Source organism: Empidonax traillii, unplaced genomic scaffold (genome assembly GCF_003031625.1).
Source record: "Empidonax traillii isolate 1590-97213 ecotype Southwest subspecies unplaced genomic scaffold, ASM303162v1 scaffold756:size664756, whole genome shotgun sequence".
Classification (NCBI taxonomy): Eukaryota; Metazoa; Chordata; class Aves; order Passeriformes; family Tyrannidae; genus Empidonax; species Empidonax traillii.
In genome coordinates, this window is record NW_020955949.1 from 251,229 (window position 1) to 275,490 (window position 24,262).

Consider the following 24,262-nt stretch of genomic DNA (forward strand, 5'->3'; position numbering starts at 1 on the left):
AACAGTCTTTGTGTTTTGGTTGCAGGTAATCCCACTGCTCAATGGGAGATCTGGCTTCTCTCAAGATTTCAAGCACTTTGTTGTACCTGAAAACTTTAAACCTGCACAAGTGTTGGATTCTCTGAAGTGGCCTGATAATCATCTAGCAATTAACAGGAAACTGCATTTCAATATTGCTAAAGATGATGATAGTGTTCACTTTGAAATAGACAGCTTGACAGGAGACCTTTTTCTTTCCAAGGAGCTTGACTATGAAACTACTTCGCACTTTCTTTTGCAAGTTATTGTAAAGGATTATAATAATAATCCCCCACAAAATAAGACTGTCTTCCTAAGTATTGACATAGAAGATAAGAACGATCATTCTCCATATTTTCAAGACGACTTTGTAGTGATTGGCGTAGAGGAAAATATATCTGTTGGCACTCTGGTTTACACATTCAATGCAAAAGATGGAGATGGCAGTTTGCTGAACAGCAAAATACAGTATTCCCTAGAAATGAGTAACATGGGTGAAAATCCATTTCTTGTTCACCCTGTGTATGGCACCTTGACCACAGCTTCTCCACTAGACAGGGAGATTACTCATACTGTGATTTTTACAGTGTCTGCGTCAGACCAGGCAATAAATCTGACTGACCGGAGGCTGGATTCCCTGGCTGTGAAAATTATTATTTTAGATGTCAATGACAACAGTCCCTATTTTACATCTTCGCCTCTTTCCTATGTCATGGAGGATGTGGAGGTGGACTTCCTTGTACACCACATAATTGCAAAAGATCCTGATGAGGGAAGAAATGGACAAGTTACATATCACATTCTTGCAGGCAATGAAAACAAAGCATTTTTATTGGACAAAATCACAGGTACTGTAACTTCTGTTCTCTGGAGTTTCTTGTGCTGTGCTTCTCAGGGTAATATTTGGGAATGAATACAGTGCAATACTGAAATACCCCCTTGGCACTCTACCCAGGTGACTTCCTATCCTTAGGAGTGATTACCTTGAGCAGAGCACTGCACAAGCATGGCAGTACTGCATGCAGTGAGACTTGGCTCAAAAATTTTGGTATGACATTGTTACCATGTTGTTTAGATGTACTGGAGCATCTTCCAGTAGTACATTAAGGAAGGTGGGAAGAAAGTGTGTGCAGTGAAATACTCCGTTCTGATTTTGCCATGATGCATACTTAATACTCACACGTGCTGTGATACGTATACACAAGGAAAGGCAAAGTCAGGATCAAGGAGCATGTCCACTGTAGGTGGAACATGTTAAGTGGAGGCTCAAAGTGCTGATGCATTTCATTCTTCAGTCCTCTGAAATTCTCTGTTTCCTGAGTATTGTACCATCTTAACACAAATGCAAATGTCACCCTATTAGTTGAAATATGTTCTGGTTCTTATTCTGATTTTGAATCCATTAGTTGATTCAGCTGACCCTAATCTGTAGAATGCCTAACTGCATAACTTCTGTGCAAAAGAGGACATATATTTATAAGTTAAATAAAGTTAAAAAGTTAATCCCAAAGTCATATGAAAGATAATACCTAACTTTACTTGAATTTTCCATGAATCCCAGTTTCTCTTAATCTCAAAAGGAATATTCTGGACCAGTTAGCACTCTAAAGGGAATCACAGGTAATGAATGAATGACACCATGTCTGGAAGCCTTGCCACAGTGGTGCTACACTGAAACTGTGAGTGCTATAACAAACTAGGATCCTAACCTGGACCAGATATTTTTTAATACCTTCTTTTTTCATAATAGGACTGTTAACTACGGCCCAAATTCTAGACCGAGAGATTCAGGAGTGCTACAGTTTGACAGTCATGGCTCTTGATGATGGAAGCCCAGCGCTCTCGGCCACGCAGGTTCTAACCGTCATTGTTCTTGATGTGAATGACGAGATCCCAATATTTACAAAGCAACTTTATGAGACTGCAGTTCGTGAAAACCAAAATCCAGGAGAGTTTGTCATAAAAGTGGAAGCTGTGGACCGAGATGCAGGTAATTTGTGTCCCGTTGCTATTGATTTAATTATGGACCATAGCAGACCAATCCAGTCTTGCTGTTGTGCATGCATAGCCGTTGTGCTTTTCCAAGGTAATGTATGAGTTTTGAGTTTCAAAACATGGGTTTTGGGTCAGACTCTCAACCTTTATGCAGGGCTTGGAGATATTCTGACTTGCACTCTCAGGTAGCTTCAGCTCTGACTGCTATATTAAATGTAAAATGTGCACTTGCATGACACGGCCTACTTTAGCTTTCATGTGAAGAAAGCCAACGTGCTCTGGCTAAAAATCACCAAACAATGTTCAGCTTAGTTAAAGTTAATATCTGAATGTTTTGTTGCTCTCAATCAGAGCATTTCGAACAGTTTTAAAGCAATTCACTAGGCAAGAGCCCTCTTTTTGTATCAGAACAGGCAAATATGCACTCATCTTCTCTGACCAGAGAGGGGCACTGTAATCTAAGATTTTCCGGCTGGTCGAGCCGTGAACGGATCGTGGAAGCCGCTCTGGATTTTAAATAGGATTTATCATGCAAAAAAATTGTTAATGCATTGCTTTTCAGCCATACACAGAAAGCATGAATAAGGCGAGTGGTAGGTGGTTTGTCTGCTCTGTGAATCACAGGTGAGGACTAAACCTGAGAGAGTCTAAGCAACAAAAAATTCCCTTCAGTTCTTCAGCTACCTGCTCTTTTGAACTATCTAAAATGCATAGCATATGATGTTTACATCATATGTAACTGATGTAACTGCTGGAGCAGTTACACAGAGTTTGTGGTCTGCAGTAAAGATAAAATCTAAAAAGAGAACTAAATATTACAATGCTGCTGCATTTGCCCAAAAGGTGGTCTCAGCTCCGTGCATGACTTTCTTTTTACTGTGGATTCACTTTCTGTACAACTTTAGAATTGTGTAAGATTGTGCCAGCCAAAAAGTAGATTATAGAACTTTTTAGCAAAATAATTTTCTGTATTCAGTAAGATTGGTCATTTTAATATAGAGCACATATAGATTACAAAAGGCAGGTGTGAGCTCAATAGAGGTGTTATATAGAAAAAGACATTTCCCCACAAATCTGTAAAGCGTTTAGAAATTAGGAATGGGTAGGTGTCCCTGTCTGTGATGATCTTCATGACAGCTGAGCAGTGCTGCAATCTGTCTTTGTATCTCACTCTTCCAAGTATTTTCTTTCTTTTGTGGATCACACTATATAATAAAGGTGATATTTGGAGAAAAAAGTTTGCAAGGTAATAGAGGAAAAGTGAGAATTTGTTTGACTGCCTCTCCCTCCTCCCTTCCAGGAGCAGTTAGGAGGAGGTAGCCGGGTGGCTTGGCAGGGCGGAGAGGAAGGGCATTCCAAGTGTACTGGGTGGCATAGTGTGCGCCTGCCTGCACAGACACTTTGGGTTGGAGCACTGTTGTGGCTGATCGTTCCTTCCTGCTTTTTTTTTTTTTTTTTTTTTTTTTTTTTTTTTTTTTTTTTTTTTTTTTTTTTTTTTTTTTTTTTTTTTTTTTTTTTTTTTTTAAGTACATTTTCCAGTAACCACAGTCCTTCTGTTGGGTCCTTTTCTCACATTTGCCTTATTTGGCCCCATGTCATGCTCTGTAATAGTGTTGGTTTGTACAAGTATTGATGTTCATAATGTAAGAAAACTTGATTTATAAGGAGTCATATAAATATAATGCTACGCACAATTTTTGAATACAGTGTTTTTGAATGATGCTATTCTCATGTTGTTTGGTTGGTTTTGTTTGTTTGTTTGTTTTTTGTTTTTTTTACATCATACTTTTTACTTTATATGCTCTTTAAATTGCAGTTCACATCCCAGTAATATTTGCATAGTCTCAGTGGAGAACTTTCTTCCATCACATTTTTTTGTTCCCTTCTTACATTCCCTGACTGACCACTGGGAGGAATAATTTTTATTAACAATATCAGCTATTCTCAACTTTTTGTTTTAAAACAAATTTTCTACTTCAATCTCTGTGAAGGGAATAGGGTCTTTTTTGGGGGGAAATCACAACTAAAATTTTTGATTGGAATGGTTTCCTTTCTCATGAATATCCATGAAACTTCTTGTTCAGCTAACTCCCTCATGCACATTACAAGACCTGCACTTACTGAATGTCTGTGTTACCTCACTTTGGGAGCCCTCTGTGCCCCCTTGCTCCCCAGCTGACATCTAACAGCTCAACACCAGTAAGTGAAAATGTAAAAGGCACATGTAATACAGGTAAATGTTAAAAAATATTCATGGGAAAGCCAAGATACCAGCAGCATATTTAAGATAAGTCAGGGGTTTGTCTTGAGGTGAGTCTTAGCAGAAGCTCTGAATGAACTAAACTACAATTTGGCAGGCCTGCTTTTAAGCTGATGTGCATCTCTGTGGTTCAATAGTTATGTCTGGAGCATTAGGAGAAAAATTTCAAAAGGTTAATAGGGACCACTGACTTAGAGTTATGAGACAGGGCTTATTGCCATTCACTAGATGTTATTGTAAAGTCCTATAAGGATGAGATTTGAGTCTAGATTTGGGTCAGGGAGGACATTTATTCCCATTGCTTCTTCAACAGTGTTAGCACTTAGACATAGCCACAGTATAATTCCATGGTTCCTACTGCTTTCAAGAAGCTGTAGGAATGCAGGGACTACCCATGCTATGGCAGTGGAACGGGAAAAGGGGCTGAAGCTTTTCTCTGGCTGCAGTTCAGGCACCATGCATCACCCCTGCCATTTGGCCAGGAGGGAAAGGGGTCCTTTGGACCAGTCAGTGGTAAGAAATAGGTTTATTTCCTCTTCCAGCTTGTGATGTGCAGGAAGAATAGTTTATTTCTCATTTCAGTTTGTAATTTCAGCCCCTGAAATGTGACTGGCGCTACTGAATAATTAACAAACAGGTTGGATTGAGTGCAAATGTGCTAGCTGCTCTGCTGTGGTGTGAGAATATGTAAAGTCATCATGCTTCTCTCTTGGGCAGGGTGTGCAGCTTTTTCCTAATGCTCCTTGTAAACTCCTAGCAGCTGGATATGGAAAAGAAAGTAGTAAGTGCTTGGAAAATAAATGTAATTAAAATGTTACATTTCTGTGTCTTTTAATGGCTAAAAGTTTTAATTTCAACATTGTGTGGATATTCAACTTGGATAACACCTATATGTGTACATCTGTACACTGTGTATTGTATGAATATGTCCCTCCCTTGACTTAGTTTGGGTGCAAATGCATTTATAGTAGTAATTCTCTTAATCACATTTCAGTAGCATTGTCAAAGCTATTAAAAGGCAAACAAAGGAAGTCATAGATGTTAAAAACTGTAGGTTCTATTTCTTCTCTCACATGGTTGTTTCTCCACCTACTCCGGTGCAGATGTGTTGCTTGACTGTGATCTGTGCTTGACTGCAGCAGATGAGAGCAGACAGGCAGGGTTTGACTTTGAATAGCAGTTTTTGTATGACAAGGAGTGCTGTAGTTTTCTGGGTGCACCAACTGCCCCTACCCTACTAAAGGACTGATTTTTGTTTGGAAAAAACACAGAAGGATTAAATGAAGCTTCAAAAAATTAAATAGTACCGGCCCTTGGAGCATAATGTAGGATTAAACTCATTAAAGGTAATAATAAGTGTGTTGGCATGACATTTTACTTTCCTCTGGAGGGTGTTGAAACTAGAAGAAATATGACAGAAATTATTTTATAACCATAATAGGTAAGAGTGTGGAGTCACATTTCTTGTTGAACTCAGGGATGCAACTTGAAGGAAAGGTGTTTAAAAGCCTGGACGGTTTTAGCCTGTATCCTAGAGAAAGACAGAAAGGCTAAAATCCCTGTACTATATACAGATGGAAGGTCTGATCAGAAGCTGTATGGAATTGTCATTCAGAAAAAACAGACAAATCTGTAGACCTGAACTTGAGGAGGGTAGCTGTGTTTTACTAACACTTCCATTCTATTTTAAAGGACTGAATTCCTTGCTTTGGTATAAAATCTTACCAGGAATTGGTTATGAGAAATTCAAGATGAACTCAAGCAGTGGAGAACTTGTCACAGCTGCATCACTGGACAGGGAAACCCAGGAGGTTTTCAGCATTAAAGGTAACAATGTGAAATATCTGTGAGTAACTGTACAGTGGAAAGTGAGAATGGGTGTGGTATTACTATCAGCATTACTTTTTTTTCATGCCATCTGAATTAGGTGCAAGTGGTAAGATTTTCTGGTACAGAAATGTATATGCTTTTTGCATAGCACGAATAACTCTCCTACTCTGATATTATTAACCATCATCTATTGTTGTGTCCATAACCACTGAATAAAATTTGCTTTCTTTTTACTGATCATAGTTTTGGTTCAAGACAGTGGAACCCCATCGCTGTCAAGCACGGCAACGGTTATTTGCACGGTGCTGGATGAAAATGATCACTCTCCTGCGTTTCTTTTTGCTGCCTCTGAAATCTGGATCCCAGAGAACCAACAACCTTCTGTTGTTTACATTAGCCAGGCTGTAGATATGGATGCTGGCAATAATGGAGCTCTAAGATACAAAATAATTGGTAAGCTACACTCCATCATTTTCTTAGTATAAATCAGGGAGTATATAAACAGCAGTATCCAAGTTTTAGACTAGTCTTGATTTTACCAGGCTCCCTAGCTCCCATATTGTCTACATGCTTCTTTTATGTGGAAAAGAAAAAAAGATTTTTCACCCCTTTGTCAGCATTAATAAGCACTTCCCAGACATACTTTCATTCTGCTTTCTGGATTTGAAATAGTACAGAGAGAAAACCAAAAAATACCAAATGCTAGAAGGAGGAATTAATCATGAAGGCATAATTTTGTCCTTTCTGTTATAGTTGTAAAAGTCTGAATGTAAATATACCCTTGAAAATAAGTGCAAGAACTAATTGAATTTTATTTATTTAATGGTATTTATTTAATTTTATTTTATGAGAGTTTCTTTCACCCAGCAATTAGTAATGTCATACTTAGCTTTCATCTTGCCAAACTCTGACTGTGTCTACTATGCCAGTATAAGCTCTCCAGCTGTTCAAAGCCTCCTGTAATATCTGTTCCCAAATACAAGTTTGCTATGCTTACTTTGGTCTGTGGCTCTCAGCAATCACTCAGATGTAGGCAGAGAGCTACTGTGGTAACAATCAACATGTTTTTCTTTGAAGAAAAAGTTATGAATTCCTCTGTTTTCATGATCTTCTGTGATATTTAATTTAATTATCTTTGGTTTTTCTACACATTATAAGCTATGTATACCAATTCACTGTTACTAAAAATGCTGACTTTTCAGTTTACTGATTCATATTTATCTCCCACTCCTCCCAAATCAAGACCTTGCACAGCTATTCAATTCCAAGAGACAAGTTTGTAAAAGGGAACAAGGAGCAAGTAATTACAGTTGTCAAGCAATGCTTTATAGGTTTCTGGAATTTGTAGCTAAGGTTGGGAAGAGGTCACTTTATGCAGCAGCATAGATGCATGAGCTTTTATAAGATGGGGTGGTTTGGGAAAAAAGACATGCATCTGTTCAAATAACCACTCTGTAAATTGATACGTCATTCTGCATTTACTGTCATTGCCACCCACTGATTGAAATGAAATACGGGTTTTAATTTGTGTTAGAGAAATAAAATATGTGAAAGGCACACGAGCACACCAGCTGTACGAGCAATTGGATCTTCTTGTTGCTATTTACAAAGCGCAATCACAAAGGATTCTTTTTTTTTTTGATAGTTATTTGTGATAATTTTATTTTTTATGTGTTTGACAGGTGGAAATGTTGGAGGCTACTTCACACTAAATCACACTTCAGGCAAACTGCTGGTCACTCGTAGCTTAGATAGAGAAGACATCAGCAATTTCACTCTTGTGATTGAGTGCCATGACCTGGGCAGTCCCTCGAGGAGCTCCACTGCACAGCTCTATGTAACAGTCTTGGATGAAAATGACCACAGCCCATTGTTTGCAAAAACCCAGTATCAAATCTCTGTGACAGAAGACCTAGAGGAAGGCTCAACCATACTTGACCTCTATGCTTCTGACGAAGATGATGGCCTGAATGGTGAAGTTATGTATTCCCTCATTGACGACACCTTTGGAGCATTTGCTATCGACAGTGTAACAGGATCTGTAGTTACGACAAAGGCACTGGACCGGGAGACCAAGTCCCAGTATACATTTAGGGTCGTAGCAAGTGACTGTAGCACCCATTTGCCAAGGAGCACCACTGTCAGTGTTGTGGTGCACATTGAAGATGTCAATGACAATGATCCCATTTTTTTGCAGAATCCTATCAGGGCCTTTGTGCCTGCTGAAACCCCAGTGAATGAGATAGTAGCCACTGTGAGAGCAGAGGATGTGGATCTGGGATCAAATGGAGCTATTGTTTTTAATCTGATGACAGCAGAAACTGTATTTCAGATTGATGTGAAGACAGGTGACATCATTCTTCAAGAACCCTTGGCTTCCAAGGACTTCAGTACCCAGCTGCTAGTGACAGCTTCAGATCAAGGTATCTCACCTCGAACAGCCACAGCTATGGTCATTATCTTTACAGAAGAACAAGAGGAGGAGATTTCATTCAGCCATAGCCTGTATGAAGCAAACGTGCCTGAGAACAGTGCAGCAGGTGGGCATGAAATCCCTCTTCTTGGGATTGACAATCTCCCCTCCTTTTGGAAGAGTAATTGTAATGAATAGTATAGGAAAACCTTTGTTTTCTGTGCAACAGCAGGGAAAAGTTAATGTGGATGTAGCAAATACCCATCTGCCCTCTTGCCAGCATTAAAAAGAATGGAGACGTTGTCTGGCTCTTAAGTCTGCTGCCCTTTTACAGCAGTGACCCTCACATTAAATAGAAAGCTCCCTTTTCTAAAGGTGGTGTGTTTCTATCCCTCAGCTGGGGAAGCCCTGAGCATCATTTTTTTAGCAAAATGACTTTCATGGTGGGTGGACAGCATTTACTTGTTTCACTGGCCAATGCTTACAAGCTCAGATAAGTTGAATGTTGGGAACCAGTTTCAACGTGTCATTTCTTATTTTGGCAATACCCTTCATGAACTGTAGTAGCTTTCAGAAACACTCTAAAACCTTACTGAAGTTTTGGGCTTTGTAGAAGAAGGAGAAAGGGAGGTAGGGTGAGGGGAAGGGTAGAGAAGCTCAGAGGCACTTGGTACATTCGTTGCCACTCAGACAGGCTTCTACAGTGTCTCTGTATTCTCTATTCACTGTGGAATGCTACCTATAGACAAACCAGCTTTGATCACAAGCTACTTACAGATTTATTTGGGTTTGTTCTGTGTAATGATGAGAATTACTGCTATACTTGTTGTCATTCAAAGAATGTTAGTAGTTATTCCTCCAGCCAATTAGATATGGTAAGTATTTTCTCGTGCCTCAGGGTCTGGTTTCATTCTAATGAAGGGCAGAAAGGAGCGCCTTTCACATTTTTCTGTCCACAAATCTCAGTATACAATTGGCCAGATGTATTTAGAGATTTGACTTGCACTATACTCTTGATTCAAACACCTCATGAAGTTCACCTTGAACAAGTCATTTATCCTCTTTGTAGTTCTTTATAGTTTAAATTTCCCTTGGTAAAATAAAAGCAGTATTCCTTTATATCCTAAGGGTATTGTGAGACTAGTGAATTCTTGAATCTTGAGTAACAGCCTATATGTTGCATTAGGAATCAGTAAATGAGAAATGTGTTAGCAATTCTGGAAAACCAATCAATATTCTTGGATGATTGCAAACAGAATAGAGAATGAAGGGTGAAGATGGCTGTTGCAGTAATTACTGCTGAGGTTATTCAGCCATTCCTTTGTGCCTGTTTGGGACTACAAGCCAAGTCAGTGTATTTTAAGATAAAGCTGTGAGTATTACTGATGTTTCAATTAACAGATTGAAAATAGGCAATAAGGTTATTTTTTAAAAAATCAGGTGACTTTCTTTTTTTTTTAACCATAGAGGAAATATTTTGGTTTCAGGCTATTTTTAAAAAGTTGTGATGAGTGATTAATCAAACTGCTAAGCTAGAGCATCCTTTTATCTTTCTCACTGTCTGTCTAAAAACATGGTATGTTGGAAAAAGTGGAAGGTTTCCAACAGGAAAGAGTGGAATGTACAGCAGCCGGATGGTTAAAGCACCCTCCTGAAATATGAAAGATACCTTAGGGAAACTGCTACTTCCAGAAGACACAGTTCTGATGTCACAGCATTGTGTGCTAATCTCTGGTTTTCTTTCTTTTCACTGATCAACCTGTTGGGAATCAATTGTGGTGATACACAGGACACTCTGTCCTAAGTGGCCAGAAAGCCAAGAGACCAGGATGTTTCCAGAGGAGAGCTCTGGGCTCTGTTTTGTCTCTTCCTTGCTGCAGCAGGCTCGGCTTTTCAGAAAGTGTCATGAAAACCTGTTTGTCAGGCTTCCCAGGAGAATAAGGTCAAGGCCCCAGGGTTTCAGTCTTTTGATGGGAGATGGAATTAACCTGCGTTAATCCTGCATTGATATTTCTTTCTATTTAAGAAAAAAAAAAAAAAAAGGAAAAGATGGAAGATAGATTTTGTTAGGTTTAAAGAAAGAAAAGAAGGATCAGGGATTTATGGCAAGAGGTAAACTGCTCTGATCCTAGATTTTCCTAAGTGTAGATATGTTCCTGGGTCAGGGTAGGAAATCCAGCCTGAAATTACAGAAATGCCTCAAGGAACTGTGGTATCAGAATGCCATAGTGTTCTCCCATTCAGTCTATAGAAAATATAATTAAGATTCAATTTAAGTTGTTTTGATTAAAGGAAATATAACAAAGCTTCAGGGTAAACAGGAGGGTTTGATCACAAAATCAAGTTTATGTTTAATAATAAGTCTATTTGCTAAGAAGATCAAATTCTTTTAAGAATATGAGAGATTTTATCAAATACTGATAGTGTTTTGTCACTGTTTATAGTATTTTCTTATTTATGTAAGCATACATAAATATCAAATATTTTACATCACAGAAGGGAAAAAGGCATGATTATAATTAAAACTCTCATAGAAGTTAGCTTATAGGATATATATGATCCTGGGACCCCTAAAAATGTGAATGGTACCAGTGTATTCAATCCAGGAGAGATTTACATTACATACTGTTTATTTGTATATCTGGTATTAATAAATGAGACTTTTCCTCCTAATTTTATATCTACTTTAACTGATAGAGGGGAAAAATACTAAGTTTATTTTAAAAAGAATAAAAAATCTGAATAATATAAAGAACAAAAACCAAAGCCAAGGGTCCTTAGTTTTAATGTAGTCTAAACCTGTCAGTTGGGTGAGTGCCCTGGGAACTGGTCCTTGTGGTCAGATTTTCTTTAAGTGTTTGACCTGCAAGTTTAATGACCTTCAGAAAAACCCATTTTTCTATTTTTTGTTTAATATTGAATATTTAATGTCTTTAAATATTATAAACTGCATTACAGCAGGCACTTAGAAGCCAGTCAATAAATAATAAGTCACTGTGCTCTTCAGAGGGTGAGAAACCTTTATTATTCACCAAACTTTCATTTGAATGGTTGTTTCTATAACAGTACTTTGGAGAAAGATTCACCAGTAAAACTTTTATGCTCTTTTTTTTTTTTTTTTTTTCCTAATAGCTATAAAATATGTGGGCTCTTACTCTGTAAGGCAGAGAATCACAGAATGGGTCAGGTTGGAAGGGACCACATCTGGTCCAACCTCCTTGCTCAAGGAGGGTCATCCTAGAGCACATGGCACAGGATTGCATCCAGACGGTTCTTGAATAGTCCTCTCTTTGCTCAGTTAGCTTTTCCTTTCATGGTAATTAAGAGGTCTCAAGAAATAACAGCAAGGATAAACCCAGGTTAGAAGGCAAAGGACAGAAAAAGAGACTGCTGTAATGAATGCTGAAGAGAGAAGAAATGATACAATGATACTGATAGAAGAAATGATACAATGCTTGATGCAGTGCTGGTATTAGGACATGCATGTGTGTGTGTGTGTATATAAACATGTATATATATATATATATGAGTGTAATAAATAAATAAATAAATAACATATATGTCCTAACACAGAATACAGCAAATGTTTTGGAGCTGATTTGGCCGGATAGGCAAATGCTGTTCATGCTGCCATTTTTCAGTTTCAAATCCACAGGCATAAAGCAAAGGTTGGGGTGTAGGCTGTATAAAACAGTTTGAGGTTCTTCCAAATGCCATCAGACTGTCTGTGGTTAAACTGAAAAAGCCCTATAAACAAACATTTTCTATCACACTTCACGTCTTTTAATATTCTTAACTAATTCAGAAGTCAATTGCATAGCATTTCAAGCCAATCTGACTGCTTCCTGCTTTGATCCTGATCTCCCTCCCTCCTTGCTCTGGCTTCAGTGCTGATCTCATCCTCAGTGTGCTTTGTGGGCAGAAAGTTTACCTTTCCTTTATTTTTCTCCATGTTAAAGACTACATATTGTGTCCTCTGCTTGAAGCAACCTTAGAATGGTGTATGATTGTGAGTTTCAGTGGGCATTGGCTTTTGCTCTTTGTTTGTGTAGGGCCTCTTTATGTCACAGAAGACTCAGTTTGGTCATCCTTTTTTGACAGTGAGCTGTAAAAATTCACTGTTTGGAGGAATTATTTTCTGGGAAAGGAATCAGAAATAGAAAAAATGTGTTCTCTGCCAGAAAGAAGTTGTAAACAATTTTATCTCTGTGAAAAATGTGAAGCTTAAAGGATTAGGATTTGAGGACCAAAAACAGCAGTTTATTAATCTAACCTCTGAAAAACAAGGATTCAGGTAGAAATGCTGCTGCTTCCTTTATTTCTGGTAGTTTTTCTTCTTAAACATACAAGCAAACAAACAGAAAGACTGCAGACAGCATTAAAAGATAAATTGTGATATTCTTCAGACCTTACATTTTTCTCTTAGCTTTAACTATGTTCTGAGTGATGTGAATGATTGCTCTTGCAGGTTTCTGTAGCAAATCAAAGTCTCTTGGCAATGAAAATCCAACATACAGCCCCTTATTTTAGTTCCTAAAAAACCCAAGTGCAGCATTCATATCACTCTTTACCTGTTGAAAAGATGGATCTTACTTTCAGAACTTTTCTACTAAATATCTTACAAGTATATTGACAAGTACAGAAAATTACATCTGTCAACATCGGCATATTTTTGCTTTTGACAGTCACATTTTGAGAACAAATAGACTTTTTATTTTAATGGTTTAGTGTTTTTTATAGTGTAATGTATAGCAATGGTAAAATAAAAACGTGTCAGATAGTTGTAAGAGCAATGTTTCCTCTCAGTTTTTATACTAAAGTCTTTTCCTCTAACATCCAGGACACTGAATGTGAACAGCATGCCCTTTGTAATGCAGTAAAGCAACTAGTTGTCTCTAACAATATTTGGAAGAGTTCAGGTTGCCTCACTCCATCATAGCTGCATGGAATCAATTACAATTAAGTAATTAAAACCATTAAAATCAATTGCTCTATATGCTAAACAATTTCCTCACTTGAAAAGAATAATTATTTGGAAATTTTTATGATAATTTTTAACTTGCTACATTTTTGTTAAATGTGGTGATTCTGAGCAGTAAAATTTATTCAGTTCCACATATTCCCTTTAATCCTATTTCAAACAGGATTTTTATTTCATATCTCTTGCATTCTATATTAAATTATTGCCCTTTTCATGGAATTTGTATTCTCTGTGAATTGACATGTAGCTATGAACATAGTTTCATCTTTTCATTTCTTTGTCAAAAGGTATCTAATTAAAATTCTGAAGAATATTTTATTTAGAGTGTTGTTCAGAAACCCAAATTGAATTCTGGTAAGTGGAGCAAAAATAAACTCTTCCTGGTCATTCATGGGTAACATGGGTAACATGGCATAGGGAGGGGTGGGGGGAAAGACTGTTTTACCTAAAAGCATTGATGAAAAAGTGAGATTTAAATGGCCAAAGACAGCATAACCTGAATGAAAGGAATACATATGACTTCAGGTAAGAGAGAATTCCATTGGTTCATGTGAGTTTGCTATTAGGAGAAGTTAAAATTCATAATTTTTATTTAGGCAGGTGAGGAAGTTGTTATCAGATGTGTAATTTACTGGGCATGGAGGGATAAACAGTACCTTGCTACGAATTTGTAAATCGGTGAAAGTCATGGAGGAAATATTTTTATTGTCTACTATTTTATTTCATGAACAAGCACCTAACCTGGTACATAGTTGTGAATCTGATATTAATACCAATAATATAAACTTAGAACAAAATCTTTTAAAATGGGCATGAAAATGTCTTATTGCTTCCATAGGTACATCCATTCTAACAGTAGCAGCTTACGAACACAAATTTATGGGAGAAGACATAAAATACAGCATCTTCAGTGACAAGGAGAGCATATTCTCCATACACCCCACTACAGGTACGTTTTTACAATTTTTTTTCAAGTCTCTGTATGTAGTTTAGAACATTAGCAAGTTCCTACCACAAGAACAAGGGCTAGATATCTTAAGAGTACTCCCTAGTACTTATTCTCCTGTTATAGTGAATAGATCACTGGTAAATCCAGGCACATGGAGAGACCTACAATGATGTAAACTTGATGCAAAAAGACATTGAACATCAGTATATCTGTTTAAGATGCTCAGGTTTGATTAAGTGTTAGTCACCAGGTGTTGGGAGTTGATAAACTACTGCTTTGTGATCCAAGCTAAGATTTCACCTTGTTTCTCGTCATAAAGTTGCCTGAAAACTCAATAAACAGAATCCTTCAAACACTTCTAATGTAGAAGCATTAGACCCTTGTTGAGCTTAATGCTCTTTGTTTCAGGCAAACCTTGACATAATTTAAAGTAGTTGTGGTTTTTTTGTTTGTTTGTTTGTTTTGGTGGTTTGTGGTTTTTTTTGTGTGGGTTGTTTTTTTTTTGTTTTGTTTTTTGTTTTTTTTTTTGGTGGTTGAATTTTTGTTCTGCAGCAGGTCTGCTTTTACCAGCTCTTCAGTCAGGAATTTCAGGTGCAGGAGAGCAGCACCTTCCCCCATGTGTTTGCATGTTCTCATCTAAGGTACATAAGACAGCATAACTACTCTGTTGCCTCTCAGCTCCTAAACATTTGCAAGAATGGAGTTTGTCTTCTGAATAGCTGTAGTCTTTCTTTCTGGGATGGCATAGGCACTATAAGAATTTTTCCTCAGAAATAATGTAAATAGTTTATACTCTTAACAAATGGCTTTCTCCCTCGGTTTCTGGAGGATTTAATCTGATTATCCTGATGTCTCCAGGCATCAAGTGGCATATCACTGTACAGCTTATCATGGTTGGTGCTGATGGACAATTAAAATTGTTTTGTTTTGTTTAGATGAGAGTCACTTAAAGTGCATACTCTAGATTTTCAAGTCCTTTTTATGTCATTGAAATAAAGCTAGAGAAGTTAGTCTTAAAGCACATCTTAGACCCAACAAGTTTATCCCCAAGAAAGTGAATCTTCTTCAATATCACCTCAAAAAAAAATTGGGGATTTTCCTTTTTTTTTTTAAATCAAGCTAGGCTGAAAAATGGTTACATGATGCTTTGAGGAGTCTCATAAGCACTTTCTTCACAAACAGGAGTAGACTTTCTATAGCAGTGAATGTGTCACATGTCTTCTTTTGTGGTTTCTTCTGTTTCCTTTCCTCTGAAACCGTTCTTCTGTTTCTTAGAAAACATTAGCTGAAGTGTAGCCTTTAGGAATTTCTGAGAGCAGCTCTTACATCAGCATAATTTTGACACAAGTAATTCTCTATCCATTGCTTCTACTGCAAAAGTATTTTGAACTGTATCAATGCCCTTTCTATGTTACACATTCTGAACAGCCAAAGGTGTCTTTTCAAGTACTGAGGTTAATTAACCACACTTTAAAGAAGACTTTCAACCTTTGTAGAGGGATTTATTATGTTGTGGAATCATAGAAAGTATAGTAGGAAATTACTCAAAGACATGAATTAGTCTGTTCTCTGATAGAGAAGGGGAACCAATTGTGCCAAAATCTGACAGAAATTTGTAGTGTTCTTAAAAGCCATCAGGGATAGTGATTCTGCAAACCTTCTCAATAATCTGAACAAATCTTGGCAGTTGGAAAGTTTTTGTTCATGTTTGCTGAAATCTTTTAAATGTATTACTTCGTAACCCAGTAACAATAGACATAAGACAAAGGCAACCACCCTGTTATTTACATATTTGAAGATTGTTATCCTGGTTCTACTTTGTGTGCACTTCTTTATAATAAGCAACTCTGGTTCTTTCACATCTTACTCCTAACTGGTATACCTCAAACTTGATTATTTATTCCACTCTCACTTGAGTCTTTTGGTTTACTCTCTGTCATCTTGAAGTGTATTCCTTCTGCCACTGTCTGTTTTTCTTTGTCTGTATACAGAATGTGATAATTTTTAAGTGTTGTGCTGGAGAGAGACCACCTGCCAGCTTTGAAATCCTTATGTTCAAGACACAGATCCATACACAATAGTTAATCTTTACTACTTATCTTAGAAAATAAAAAAAAAAAAAAGGCATGCTATCCCAAGTTTGAGATATAGCTAGTCATGGCATCATTACTGAAAAGTCCATGGAAAACTGAATTTGAATTCCAATGAAATTAATACGCAACTATGTTTGATGCTTAGATGTAATGGAGAATTATGGGTATATTACCTAGAACATTGAAACAGTGAATTCAGATTTCCAAGAACATTTCATGTTTAACGTGGAAATGTCTAGTTGTGCTTGTAGAATCACAGAATCATAGAATGAACTGGGTTGGAAGAGACCTTCGAGATCATCAAGTCCAACCCTTGATCCAACCCCACTGTGATTACCAGATCATGGTGCTCAGTGCCACATCCAGCCTCGTCTTAAAAACCTCCAGGGACGGTGAATCCACTACCTCTCTGGGCAGGCCATTCCAATGCCTGATCACTCTCTTGGTAAAGAACTTCTTTCTAATATCCAACCATAACCTCGACAGAGCTTAAGCCTATGCCCTCTTGTCCTGCTGCTGATTGCCTGGGAGAAGAGATCGGCCCCCACTTGGGGGCCCCCACTACAACCTCCTCTCAGGTAGTTGTAGAGAGTGATGAGGTCTCCTGAGCCTCCTCTTCTCCAGACTAAACAACCCTATTTCCCTCAGCCTTTCTTCACAGGACTTGTGCTCAAGTCCCTTCACCATCCTGGTTACCTCAATAATTTTAATTTATTATTTTTGATACAATAATAGTTGGGGTGAGGGAGCTCACTGCTCACAGAGTCAGTGTTTTACCTGTGTGTCAGTTAAATACATAAATTACTACAGCTGTTGCCTGATTTGGACATAGATGGAGGGCTAGATGAGGGACTCTCAGATTAGGGACAAGAGTCTCTTCTGACACGGCAGTCTCACTGTCACGTGCCAAGGAGCACACAGCCACTTTCCATCACTTTACCAGTAAATTTGCTTTGTTTTAGGAAATTGCCAGCATAGTGATGATCAGTGAAAACTTAGCTGTGCATGTGGGGGGTAATGCTACATAGAAGAAGGACATGATGGAGAGCTTGCTGAAATTCTGTCATGTTTTCAATGGAGATGGCCATATTTGTTAGGAATTTCATAACTGCATTTGTGCATGTTTTTTTCCTGGATAAGTGTCACATCTTGAGATTTTTTTTTTTAATTTTTGTTTTAATAAACCAGGTACAATCACAGTGAAAGAGCCAAAGTTTCTTGATTATGAAGTTCAGCGTAAAATACATCTTACAGTTCTGGCTGAAAATAGCTTGAATTCAGCGCTCTGTGGCGTGACAGTTTTGATTCAAGATGTCAATGACAATGTACCTAAATTTGAACAAAGCTATTACAAAGCATCAATATGGGAAGGCCAGAGTCCCAACATGGACATCGTACAGGTAAGTGGAAGTATATCTTCCCAAGCCCAGTGCTGTTGTTAAAAAGAAGTTTGGCTGATCTGTCCAAGACTAAAATCCTGCTAGGTCTGTTCTGGACCACTATCTTTTAAAAAATGAAAATGGGGTTCTTGATGTTGCTACTACTTTGTTTGGATATCTAAAATATTAAATTAGGTTTTTTTCTAGATGACATTTCAGATGTTTTATTCAGGTTTACGTTGAAAGAGAATTCTCCATCTTCTTAATAGTTAAAATTCTCTTTAAAAAAATATTCTGGTTTCATCTTCAAGCAGTTGAAAAATACTATTGAAATCTGTGGTTCTGGTTACAATAGAGGCTGGGTCTTGTACTACTGCATCTACTGAAAGGGCTATACCAATAAAAAGAATAATTTCTACTCATCAGACTAAGAGAGTCAAACCCAAGTGTTCAATTTAAAATCTGATGCCTAAAGAGCAGCTTGTCTTAATTTAAATGTGCAAACACTTCTTCCTCTGAATGGATCCATTCTCTCAAAGTGTTTCCATCTGGCCATGTTAGAGCAAAAGAATACATAAGTTAGTCTAGAAGAACACATAATTTCCTCAGTACATGTTCTTGCACTGCAAGTCAGGTCACAGTGAGGGTCATGTTAGGTACTAAAGATATTCCTTCTCTAGAGAATAAATAAATGGAAAACTGCAAATGCCTCCAGGGCAAAGTGATTAGAAACTGATGGACATTGTATTTAGAGAAACATATGTCCAGGAATGAAGAAAAATCAAAAGGCAGTCAAACCAGATGTATAATCAAAATTTTGTGACAGAATACATTCTATTATGTTTCCTTTATTCAATCTTACTGGTTGCCTCTGCTATGGTTTGCATCCTTTACTCATTACAATGCTTTCTCAGCAAACAGAAAAATACAAAGATGACTCTTTGAAGAGTCAGAGGAGTCTTTGAAAAACCTGTTCATTGCTGATGGATTTTACTTATTCTGTTGATTTTATAGATTGCTTCTGCCCTTTTTATGTTTACTGGCTTGTATTTTTGGAAGGTAATTAACTATTCCATGAAAGGTCTGAAAGCTTAGTAGTTTAATTATTTTACCCTTTATCTGTTTGTATAGCAGCAATACTTTAAGGTCAGTCCTGTACCACTGAGAAAATGCAGATTTATGTACTAAACAGCATTCCACCAGCAACCTAATAGCAAAATGATTATATTCAACCCTAACACTTTCTGTAGCTGAATTTTGAAATTACTCATTCATCTACAACCCATTGCAGTTCATGAGCAGATTTTGTGGCCTCACATGACACTCATGCTTGTGACAAAGACGATGATTTATTTACATCTGTGCAGTTGAAAGGAAAGTAACCAGAAATATCTGACTGTAGTATAAGGTTTTCTTACTGAAATCACATTCTGCCATTTTTAATTAAGCCTCAGTTTTGCTCACAAACAGGTATTTGCAACTGACCTTGACAGTGGGCTGAATGGAGAAACTGAATACTCAATTTTATCTGGCAATGAAAATGCAACATTTCTAATTGATTCAGCACGAGGAATTCTAGCGACCAATACGGGCCTAGATTATGAAAACACTTCATCTTACAGGTTTGTATGCAAGGTTCTCATAAAAATGTATTTTTCTTTGTTCACTCTAACTTGAAAATGCTCATATTACGTATTTCATAGTTTCCCGCTGATATCCATTACCCACAGAACCTGGGTGCAAGCCAGACAGCACTAAGAACAGCACTAAAGCTGCTCATTTGTACTATGGATTCTTGCATACTTACTGAATTTAGAGAAAGAAATAGTCTTGTTTAATCAATGGCAGCACTTACAAAACAACGGCAACACTGACAAAAGTGAGCGTTATGATTCACTATAAGAACAGTGACAGTTCTTGGATTTTAGTTTATGAAGAACTGTACAGCCACTCCCTCTCTGGAAACATTCTGTGTAAATATGTAGACACAGAGAAAACACTCAAATCGAATCCAAGAAATAGAGATATGTTCTGGTTTTAGATTAGAATATAGCTCAAATTTTCTTCTCCATAATCTGATAAAGATGCTTTTGTAAACTGTTTCCAGCTATAAACTGTCTTGCACTAAATATTTTATTCCTGTTTTTCAAGAAACTGTGAAGAAATATGGTCAAGTGGACATGACAGTTTTTCTTTGCAGATTATGCCATAATTGGAATTAGAAATCAAATAAATCATGCCTTGAAGACAAATATGAGTATGCAGATTCATTAATAGACCTTTTTGAATTACCACAGTCTCCACAAAAAGTAGATTTCTTGTATGTGTCAGTAGAAATTACCTATTTTTGTCCATATGGTTGTGGCATCAGTTAAAATATTTGCAAGTTTTCCTGTCCTCTGGGACCTCAAAGTTTTAAACATCCAATAAGAATTCTTATGTATGAGAATAACTTGTAGAAAATGGCATCAAAAAGATTGACAGAGTATGTAGGGGTTTTTTTCTTAGTATCAGTGTAATTTGATAATAACGTCCTAAAAAAAATATGTTCTTTTAACTTAATATGTAGGACACTTAACTTGGAGTTTATTTTTCAGTTTTTCACTGAACCAAAAACACCCATTCTGATTTTTAGTAATTTAAATACTGTAACGCATTTTATTTGTAACTAGGTACTTTAAAAGAAGGCCTGAATAAATCCTTCAAAGGAAGGATGTTTACTGTTGGCGAAATGTTGAACATATGACCATAATAATTCTCGTATTTGTCTTTAACTGGAAACCTGATTCACTTCAGCATTTATGTTGGAATTCTAGCCTTTCAAATTGACAGTATGTTCAAGAAATATGAAGCTTCATATTCCTTCTCTCTATAATAAGTTATTAATCAGTACATTGTTAGATGAAAAGTGAATAGCTAAAGAAGCTTTCAAAACTGTTTTCCTGTTTGATTTCAAAATGTTACCATAAGTTCTTTCAAATTTGCAAGGAGTTGTTTATTTATCTAAATTGGACGTTTTCATCCCCAGAAATTCTAAGTCCCTTATAACATGACTTATAATGGAAATGTTGACAGAATTTTAATGCCTTGGCTAAGATGTTTTTATGAGAGGTTTTTTTCCTGAAACCTTAGAAAGTGATTATTTTTAGTAAAATATTTCCATATGTATACCTTAACAATATTCATTCTAGAAAAAATACACTTTCTGTATGGAATTATGCATGGTCACTGATTGAATACTGGCCTGCAATTCAAGTTATGCCTTCTGTTAGTGTCAAAAACCACAAGGACACCCAGAGCAGAGCTGGTGTGGTTCAGGAATGGAAGTGCTGCAATCCACAGCTTGAGTTACAGCCTTGGTATTCCATGTTATCACGTGAACATTTAGGCAGTAACATCTGTTTGACACTTCAAACAGAAACTGTGACTTAGAAGAAAGAGGGAGAAATAAAGCGTTCAGAAGATCTTCAGGGAGACCCAGGCAATATGGTGTGACATGTAAACAATTATTATTGCATAAAACATTTAATTGATATGCCCAGCTTTGACGTGTATATCCCTTCACATAGGTTCTTTTTTTGTCTGATTTTTTGTTTTGTTTAGAATATTAGTTGAGTTACATTTAATTCTGAATTCCATTCTGGATAAATCAAATACGGGACACAATGAAGTCTTCCAAATAATCTTTGCTTACATTTTCTTTTATTGTTCAGAAGCTGGATCCCACAGAGAGTAACCATCCTTTTAATCATACTTTTCAGATTGCTACTTACACTTTTCTTTGCTAAATTGTTTGTGGAATTCAGAAAGTTGTTTACAGAATTTACTACCCTTCCTTATGCAGGTGTAATATGGAAGTGTACAGGCCAACTCTTCTAATCTGGCTGTGAGATTCCAGTCCTGCTAAAATCAGTGGGAACCTTGCCTTTGTCAAATGGTGCACATATTCAGGGTTTTCACTTTATCACTTACATTTATAACGTAATAGAGGGGCTTTTCAATGTGTCTGCAGGCATTTTGGCTGAATGTTACTTTAGATGGTTTTGTATTACCCCATTTTCACATCCCTGTTGTCCGTTTATAAACAATGAAGAGAGGTAGGTTCCTCCAAAGGATAATTTAGTACTTAAATTTTAATTCCTGCTCTGAATTACCAACTGGAAAGCTGTATCTTATTTAAAAGAGTTGTTTAACCACCTACATTTGGTATGTAATTGAATGAAATGAATACAGAAAAACACTTCCTTTTCTTTGTATGATTTTAATTTGTTTTTGCCCTGTAGAATCTCCTGGACATTTTTGCTCAAAGATGAAAAACTAAAACTCTGAACAGTCAACCTAACAGAAAGAAAGACAGAATTTCAGAGTTGCAATGAGGAACAGAAATGGCTAATCTTTTTGATTTTGAAATTTCCCCTGCTTATAACATTGATGGATAATTCAGTGATTTCTGACCAAAAGTAACAATTACTGCTTCCTTGAATTGTAGGTTGGTTGTACAAGCTGCTGATAAAGGAAACCCCAGACTCTCTGCTACGAGTATTGTGAGGATAGAAGTGTTAGATGTTAACGACAATGCTCCAGTTGTCCAACTGCTAGGTGAAGTGGAGGTCCCAGAAAGTAAGTGTGATAGTCCAGCTAAGTTTTATTAAGACTGGGAATTGTGAGATAATGGTAGTGCTTTTGATGATTTGTGTAACCAAACGACTGTAGTAAAAAGGGTATGGGATAGTATTAAAACTGAAGTATCAAAATCAATTGTGATTTGCTTTTGTTCTCAGAGGCATTATTCTTAATCTTTAGACATTGTGTTTAGGACTAGATTGGAACAAAACCATAGGCAATTCAGAAAGAGAAAAAAACTCTGCAGAAATACAACTGTAATCTGTTCATTTTGGACTCCAGTATCATATCCTTCTTATGTCTTTAATTTCCACTTTTTTCCAATAAAAATGCTTGGTGTTAAAACCAGCATTGCCAGAAATGAGACATTTTGAATTTCATTGTGATGAAAGAAATAATTTCTGTAAATTTGAATGAAGTGTTAAAATGCTCTATAATTTGATCCAGTTGATGTTCATAAAGAGAAGGACCGAGGACCTCCCGAGTTCTCATCCCAGCATATATCTGGTATGTTGTATGATGTTAGCTCAACATTTGCAGACCTTGAGTCTTAAGCCTTTAACTTTCAAATACAGGCATCATACATGTGAATGCATTAAGATACAAAACAAACAATTTATAAAGACTTAGGTGTTGAAACCCCTTTGAAGAAATCCACCACTATTTCCGTATCATTTCTGGATACTGTGCTTATTGTAAAACACAAAGTTAAAATACATCAAAAGCTATACTGAAAGTTTACATATATCAAAGATTCAACATTACAAAATGGGCAAAATCCTCAGAAATTGTAACATCATCTTTTAGCTGTGAATTATTCTCAAAACTGTTGTTTCAGATGCCCAGCCTGGTTTTATAGTGACTCAGGTGTCAGCAAGTGATGCAGACTCCAGACCAGCACTTCAGTTTGGTTTTATTTATGATAATAGTCCTGGAATGAAATTTGCCATCGATCAACACACTGGTGTAGTCACAGTAGTGGAACCATTAGATTTTGAAGAAACTGCTGAGTATAAGCTGAAAATCATAGTTTCAGATTCTGTGCATCAAACAGAAGCAGAACTCGCCATCCTTGTTTTGGACATCAATGATAACCCACCAGTGTTTACTCAGGATTCATATCAGGTGAGAACATGGCGAATGAACAACTAATGTTTGATATCTTTCTGTATATGATGATAAATAGTAGGAATGCTTGTTTATATTTGTCTTAAAAATGCATTTGAGCACTAAGAAAGATCTCTGCAAACTATTACTGAGCAGAAACAGAGCAGAGCTCTTCTGGGAAACCCCAGCCCCTTCCTAAGAATTCTGCTAAAAGAACTGAGGGAATTGTTCTGTTTTAATGTTTGTGGTTTCTGACTTCAGAAGGCAAGTGGTGTGAATGCTAGCTGTATTCCATACACCGTGGAAGTCATCACTAGGAGTTATGGGAAATTATCCAAAGCAATGGAGAGCAGGGTTCAGTGTTCAGAACTTCCTTCTTCTAAGAGAATGGTAAAAAAGTTGATAGATTTATTCTGGCCCTTTTACTATTGCATGAGTTTCTTCCTTTTCAGTTTACACAGCTCTACAGAGGTGTAGCAAATGCCCCTATGATAGTTCATGCACATATAGTTTGTAATGTGCAACCCTGCCTTACAGTAATGGCACTCATCTAGGGAGTGAGGCGTAGGAGTTTGGACTTCCCCAACTTCCCCTAGTGGACTGAGGAGGGTGCA

The 24,262-nt window shown here is 37.0% G+C and overlaps 1 protein-coding gene across 1 annotated transcript in view; it reads left to right on the forward strand.

The window, feature by feature from the left end:
* The window catches only part of DCHS2 (dachsous cadherin-related 2), a 107,646-nt gene that overhangs the window by 75,102 nt on the left and 8,282 nt on the right, over positions 1–24,262 (forward strand). Inside the window, exons 9-18 of the mRNA XM_027900931.1 lie at positions 26–866; positions 1,769–2,008; positions 5,966–6,100; positions 6,347–6,556; positions 7,786–8,643; positions 14,336–14,446; positions 17,728–17,939; positions 19,389–19,540; positions 22,408–22,538; positions 23,380–23,666. Coding sequence (XP_027756732.1) covers positions 26–866; positions 1,769–2,008; positions 5,966–6,100; positions 6,347–6,556; positions 7,786–8,643; positions 14,336–14,446; positions 17,728–17,939; positions 19,389–19,540; positions 22,408–22,538; positions 23,380–23,666 — 3,177 coding nt within the window. The remainder of the gene's footprint in view (positions 1–25; positions 867–1,768; positions 2,009–5,965; positions 6,101–6,346; positions 6,557–7,785; positions 8,644–14,335; positions 14,447–17,727; positions 17,940–19,388; positions 19,541–22,407; positions 22,539–23,379; positions 23,667–24,262) is intronic.